The sequence below is a fragment of the Larus michahellis genome, chromosome 3 (assembly GCF_964199755.1).
Source record: "Larus michahellis chromosome 3, bLarMic1.1, whole genome shotgun sequence".
Taxonomy (NCBI): domain Eukaryota; kingdom Metazoa; phylum Chordata; class Aves; order Charadriiformes; family Laridae; genus Larus; species Larus michahellis.
Window position 1 is genome coordinate 93,985,940 of NC_133898.1, and position 7,342 is coordinate 93,993,281.

General features: G+C 48.8%; 1 protein-coding gene across 3 annotated transcripts; it reads right to left on the reverse strand.

The window, feature by feature from the left end:
• Positions 1-926: 926 nt before the first annotated feature.
• Positions 927-6,526, reverse strand: TPBG (trophoblast glycoprotein). 3 transcript variants are annotated; one of them, XM_074581301.1, is made up of 2 exons: positions 6,501-6,526; positions 927-5,779 (listed from the first exon to the last, which is right to left on the reverse strand). In XM_074581301.1, exons 1-2 carry the CDS (start codon positions 6,524-6,526, stop codon positions 4,465-4,467), a joined length of 1,341 nt encoding a protein of 446 aa, XP_074437402.1. In that variant the 3' UTR covers positions 927-4,464. The 3 variants fall into 3 exon arrangements, with proteins under 3 accessions (XP_074437402.1, XP_074437401.1, XP_074437400.1); XM_074581300.1 differs by lacking the exon at positions 6,501-6,526 and adding an exon at positions 6,142-6,260; XM_074581299.1 differs by lacking the exon at positions 6,501-6,526 and adding an exon at positions 6,089-6,133.
• Between the last annotated feature and the right edge of the window lie 816 nt (positions 6,527-7,342).

Sequence of the window (7,342 nt, forward strand, 5' to 3'; positions counted from 1 at the left end):
TTTAAGCATGAGTGAGATATCTAATAAATGTTACACTCCCCAAACAGACTGCTTTCTCTCCTCCTTGGTGGGCTTTCATTGTTTGATTTCAAGCCGAGGTATTTGCAACTAGTAAGCAGCACGGTTCCAAAAAAAGAAGCATCAAGTTATGGGCCAGATCCAGTCATAATTAAATCAGCAGGCACTGAGTTAAATTCAATCTTCTATTATACCCCACAAAAATCTTACAGTGGAAACACCTGCATTACAAAAATTATAGGACGTGACTCCACTTGTTAGCAAAACGTTTCTATTTATAGCAACAGAAAGAAATTAGAGCTGTATCCATAAAACATGACCAGAACGTAACCGACAGAGTCAATCAGCAATTGTTCCTATTGCTAGTGTTGTGATTTCCAGTGCTGACCCATTAGAAAAGGGATCTCTCCGTTTCCTTTAGAGACTTCTCCCTTCAACCCTCTCTCATAGAATAGCAATGTCATTTGGAAGCTTGAAACAGAAACGTTTTTCTTACCAAATGCTATTTCCCTTCATCATATGCTGAGAATGAATGGTTCGTCTTGAACATTCAGCTGCTAAAGAGAGAGAAAAAGTGCATATCAAATTTTCATTCTGTCCACTTAGACAAAGGCTCTTTTTCGGCTTAAAGGGAAATGAAGAAGCTGAACCTCAAAATATAGGTGCAGTCAGGCAGATTTCTCTACCTGTGCAGATTCATGATACTCCTTTTAACGGATTTCTTGAGAAAATGAGGTGAAGAAGAAATTATGCAGATGCATAAAGAGCAAGAGTATACCACAGGGAAAATGCCGGTAGACTAATGAGAGTTGGGATCCTAGCGCAGTCGTATTGTGAATATTTTGCCATGCCTGTCTTCAGTGACATCTCAGTCAACAACCGAGTACAGGTCTGAACAGACTGCTTTGCTAGCTGGCATGTCACCGGGGACTGTCACCGGTGCTTAAAAGGTAAATTACCCTGAATGAAAAGATTTAAAGCAGTTGAGCAGAACTTCAAATCACTTTTTGGATGTCAAAATTATTGGTAATATTATGGCTTGCTGAGAATAATAAAAAAAAAAAAAAGTCAGATGATCTAATATAAAGCTACGCTGGATAAAGAAAGATTTGGGGAAATTTCTGTTTCTTATCTGGCAACAGCATTTGTGAAAAGGACTTTAGGAAAATATATTAAAACTATGTCAATTCCTCGTGCAATTCTTCTAAGAAAATTTTAAGCTTATTCCAACTAAAACTAGTTTTAAGAAAGCAGTTGAACCCTGGACAAACCATCCTTTCTGCTTCTTAGCTGCGCAGCCTTCCCTGAAGATTTGCCTGCTACTTTAGTCTGGATGTTTTCTATGAAACATCAGTGACGACCGTGTCATGCAGAACTTTGGGGGTTTATGTATACAAAACACATTTTAGAGGCATTTAGTACTGCACGTGTTTTATTGAAGAATGAATGAATAAAACAGCCTTACTAATTAAACTGCTCTAGAAATGGTAACCAATTGAAATTTCAGGTGTCAAAGCAGAGCAAGATTATAAAATGTGCTTCAGCAAGAACCCTTAAACTAATGGTATTTTAAATGTATACTTTTTAACCAAGTTCTGAAGCACTTTGGGAGCTACTTTTTAAATGCCTTCTGAGTACCACTGTAACTGTTTTGCAATAGGAAAGGAAAGCAGATTTCAAGCACTGTTTATGAAGGGGGATTTAAGATCAAATGCATTGTACAAAACAGCAAGGCATTCCCTGTTGGTCAAACACGGCAGGAGAACATTATCCAACACAATACTGACACATGCTAACTGTTACATCCTAATAAATACACACATAAGCAAATGGCAAAAATTACTTTAAAGTAGCCGTCACCAGGTCTCTAATAAAATTCTATTACAATGATTTTCTATGATACAAAAATAATAATAATCTTTAGAATAATAGGTGTAATACAACAGTTACACTTGCTCACTATACAAATACTCAGTCCATTGGTGAGAGACTGCGATTCAAGTCGTTGCCGTCCTTACACAGTTCTATAAATGCATGGCTGTTACATTAACACATTACGGATAATTGCTTTTACTGTAGTTGCTTTGAAGTATCTGTTAACAAACCCCAAGAAATTGCCCAAGAAATGGCTTGGTTTGTACATATTTTAGCTATTATACCACAGGACCATCTTAAGCAAGGACGACACCCTACTCCTCTTGGCACTCTACAAATAAGTGTTAAGTTGATAATCTCTGAAATGACCAATACAATAAAGCACACTGCATAGCTATTGTAAATTCTAGCTTTTTACATAAACTGTCTCATGTATACCAAGTATGAAGAGTTTGCATAGTTGCACGGTAATAGCTATTGACATGGGGGATTTTACACTATTCTTAAAATATGGGCAGCTAACATTCAGGCCAGCAGTTTGCTTTTTAAAAATCCACGAACTTAATTCATATGCTGTTAACCAGATATTGCTCACACATTTAGTTACAGCAGCAGAAGTAGTCTACCACTTAATTTATATTAATTGTAAAATACACCGATTTATCAAAACATTACTTGAACTTCATATTATTGTGAGGGCAAATGTACAAAACTACATTAAAAAAATCACTGCTATTAAATAACGCAAATTTAAAGCAATAGAAAATTAGTCTGAACCGACTTGTGCTACTTGCTTTGCCTGAAGTTGCAAAGACAGAAAAATGCATTTGAATAATACCGGCGCCCAAAATAGATTATATTTCTTCTGATACTTTAAGGAATATTTTATATTTATAAGCTCTTACCAAAGACGTATATCTATGAGAAAACTGTCACTTTTGAAAGCAAAGGGAATTAGCCAGTAATTCATAACATTTTAGAGATGCTCAAGAACTTCAAGTAACAGTGACCATAGAAAAAGCTCCATAGATGTACTGATAGGTACCAATTCACATCAGGCTTTTACAGTTGGTGTATTTTTTTTTTCATTAAGACTCTATAAATGGATTAGAAAAAGTGCATTAATTATTGGTGGCCATTGGAAGGTTCTTGCTAATCTTTTCATATGCCATCAGAGTTGCATATTAAATTATGCATTTTTGAAGTTTTTCTTCGCATGCTTTATCTATTTACAAGAATATGCATTCCCAAGCAAGTAATAAGCATGAGTAACATACAATACTGAAATGCACCTGTTATAAGCTTTAAGATAAATGTAAAGTTCCAACAAGTTACTTGATGTAGGTCACTACAGAGCTTCACGAGTACCGAGAGCTTAAAATGAAACAGTTAAGTACTTAATTTAGTAAGTGCTGCATTGATTTACAAGCCTGAAGCTCACTGACTACACGACTGAGCTGCATCTAATTTAGTTCAGTTTACAAACTCCACAACTTAATTTGAATGATTTATTTATTTTTAAATTTGGTACAGAAGACCTTATGTAAATTCTATCGGCTTGTACCTTCCCAGCAAGGTGGACCCTAGCATCTGTCTTGACGTTTTGCAGTTGTTTTGAGAGCAGACCAGGGGGTTGTGCCAAGTGAAACTGCTCTCATCGTTGAGATCGGTGTAATTCTGATAGCATATTTCACAAAATTGTCGAACATTTCTGTCTCTAAGCTACACATTTGTGTAAAACTTGATTCAGATTACTACTGCAGTGCTATTACTTCAGAGACTGTAAAGCTATCCACATTCTTAGATGTCCGTACATTTCTCATTGAACAGCAAACTTCAAGACCACAGTTCTTGTAAGACTGTTTATTGAATATAACAGTTCAGATGGAGTTTAGATGCAGTTTGTATAAAAAACTCTCTCTTTTCACGTAAACTGCAATCAAAAAAATAACTTTACAAAATAGTAAGAGACTTACTGAGATCATAAGTTTCCTAACATGTAAAACTATAAAGTATTTGTGCATGCTCACTATTCGATTTCCTTCTTTGTAACAGAGGAGTTGTTAAAACGAGTTTCTTTGTTTTTCTAAATCTCAAGGTAGTCTGTGAAATGGAATCCTTGTCATCACAATTCAAGATATACAAGATCAAAATTGGCACAGAGGAACATAACATTTTTTTCCCAAAAAAGTTGAGGCAGCTTTTGTTGAATGGTGTCTGAATCGGTAATTTTTTTTTTTTTTTTTTTTATAAACTCTGGTGGCTTTGGAGCACCAGAGAGAATCCTTTTTTTCTTTTGAGATCTTGAAAAAAAATAATTCCTACAAGTACAGACAGGTAAGGAGAAAAGAAGTAGCAGCTTGTTTCCTACATACAGCCCAACGCCATGCGCAGCTGCCCAGTATCTCAAAACAAAATCAAACTTGACGTCAGGGGGAGGCAGATCCCCCTCTTGTTACAAGCACATCTGAGATTTCTCCGGGGAGAGGGATGCAAGCACGAGAGTAAAGCATTAAGTCTACTTTTCATGCATAGCTACTGTGTGCGCTGCCCTGTGTCTGCGGCACTTCGTCAGACGTCCGAGTTGGAGCTGAGGTTTGTTAACCTGGGGTCTGCATTGATCTCGTATCTGTAGTGGTAGCCCTCCATGTGATCCCTACAGGCATCTCTGATGTTGTGCATCCACTTTTTGATTCCTTTTCGGTTCAAGTACAAAACCAGGAGGAAAATGGCCCCGATGAGAGCCAAGACTATCCCTAGGAAGACGTACGAAGTCTGTAGCTGGGAAGGCAGGTCTACAGGCACGGAGCAGTTCAGGTCCGAGCTGTTGATCTTCAGCAGGGCTTTGCCCAGCATCTTGTCGGGGTAGGCGCAGGTCAGGGCTTCTTTGCCCTCCACCTGGTCGCTCTCCTTGAGCCAGGCCACCAGGTCCTCGATGGCGCAGTCGCAGACCCAGGCGTTGCGGCCCAGGCCGATGTGCCGGAGGGCGGGCAGGCTGCGGAACTGGGCCAGGGTGCCGTTCCTCAGCACGCCCAGTGAGTTGTCGCTGAGGTCCAGGCTCTGCAGCTGGCCCAGCCCTTGGAAGGAGACGTTTCGCAGGCCCACCAGGGAGTTGTTGCTGAGGTCCAGCTGCTGCAGGGCGGGCAGGGCGGTGAACATGCCGGCGGGCAGCAGCAGCAGCCCGTTGTCGGCCAGCTCCAGACGGCTGAGGTTGCGCAGGGCACCGGACTGCAGCACGGCGGCCAGGCTGAGGAGGACGCCATGGTTGCGCAGGGCCCCGCGCAGGGCCAGTTCCTCCAGCGGGCTGCTGCCTTCCCCGAAGGCCAGCGGGCTGAGGGAGACCAGGGGGTTGCCGCTGAGGTCCAGCTGCCGCAGGGCGGGCAGGGCGGCCAGAGCGCCGGCCTCCACGGCCCGCAGGTGGTTGCCGCTGAGGTTGAGGGCGCTGAGGTCGGGCAGGCGCTGGGCGGGGAAGGCGCCGGCCGGCAGGCGGGCCAGGCGGTTGCCGGTGATGAAGAGGGTGCGGACGTAGGGCGGCAGGTCGGGGGGCACCGCCGTCAGGTTCCCGTCCACGCACTTCACCGTCTTGGCCGCCTCCAAGCAGTCGCAGAAGGTCTGGCAGCTGTCGGGCGGCTGCTGCGCCCAACCGCAGCCCAGCAGCAGGACGCGCAGCAGCAGCAGCCCCAGGCAGGGCGCGCCGCGACCCGGCATCGCGCCCGGCCCGGCACGAAACTTTCTCCTCCGGGCGCCTTCGGCTCCGGGCGGCGGGGCGAGGCGGGGGACGGCGGCTCCCTCCGGGACGCTGCCGGCTGCTGGGCAGCCCCTTCTGCCGGGGCAGGCGCTTCCGCTCCCTCCGGGGCTGGCTCCGCTCCGCTGCCCGCAGCGGGACCTGCGGTAGGGGAGGAAAAGGGAGAGGGGCAGCGGAGGGGCGGCGCGGCTCCGCTCGCCCGCCTGCCCCCGGCACCGCGCCTCGCCCCCCGCTTCCCACACGTGGGCGGCCCGGGGGAACCCGACGAGCATTAAGTTTTTCCCTCGTTTCCAGCTCACGCCGCCGCCTTCCCGCCCGAGCGGCGGAGCACGGAAAGGAGGGAAGGGTCTGTCTAACCCGCCACCCTCAGCCCGCCGCCCCGGGGCTCTCCCTTTCCCTCCGCCCCGCTCCGCGCCACGACCGGTGCAAACTCCCGCCCGCAAAACCCACCGCCAAGCGGAGCCGAGCCCCGTCCGTTCCCGGTCTCCGTCCCCGTCCCTCACCTCCCGCCCCGCGTCCTGAGCAAACTCCGCCGGAACGAGGAGGAGCCGCAGCCGAAGCCACCGCCTGCCCGCGACCCCGCCGCCAACTCCGCGCCCACCCTCGCTTCGCCTGGCCCTGCCTCCGCTGACAGGAGAAACCAACCGCCGCCCCGGCCAGGGGGGGGAAGAGCCGCCGGCCGCGCCTGCCCCGAGGGGCGGCCCCGCCGCCGCCCGCGCCCCACCCGGCTCCCGCCCGCTCGCCGCCCCCGCCACCCTGCGCCGCCGCCGCCGGGCCGAGCGAGCCCGCCGGGAGGGTCCGCTGCGTTTTCCCACGCTCCCCTCGCCACCCCCCGGCCCGGGTGGTGCTGGCGGAGGCTCACCTTGCCGCCCAGCGGAGCCGCGCCATGTGGAGCTCCCTTCGGCGCGGCTGAGGGGGCGGCTGGCTCGGCTCGGCACGGCATGGAGCGGCTCCCGGCCGCCCCGCCATGGGAGAACCTCCGGCAGCGAGCGCTGCCAGAGCCCCGTCCCCAGCTCCCCGCCTCGGCAGCGCCCTACGTGTGCCTCGCCCCGACGCGGCGGCCGGGGCCCGGCTGCTGGCCCCCGTTTTCCATAGTTTTCTCCATCGCCGCGGTCGGGCCAGCAGGAATGGGAAATCCCGAGGGATTTCCAGGGCGAGGGGCGCCCGGATCCCGCCCTGGGCCTGGGTGCGGGTCGGAGCGTCGAGACGGGGGGTGGGGGGGCGCCGGCAGCTGCCCCGTCCGCTCTGTTCAGGGTAACGGTTTCGGGAGGCGGCGGGGTGGGGGTGGGGGGGCGAGAAGGGGGGGCAACAGCAGCAACAGAACAACCTGAACAAGCTCCACAAGCCCCGCTGGAATCTTTAAAATTTGTGAAATAAATGATGATAATCATTAAAAAAAGTGGAAGAAAACTTGCAAATTGACAGTTCAAGTGTGAGAATTAAACTTCATTATGGTCTAAGTACCTATACACGTGTAAAATACTTACCGGTTTTGGTTGCTATGGCTGTTCCAGAACTGCCTGGGCACGGCTAGACAATTTGTGTGGTACAAATGCTGTTCTGCAGAAGGACAACTCGCTTGAGTTACTCCACAGGGGGGATATTTGAGGAAAACGTGATTGGTGGGAGCCATCACCGGAGCTGCATTGGGCCACTGGTCCCTATGAAGTGATGAGACAGTTAAATCATGGAATCATAGAATGG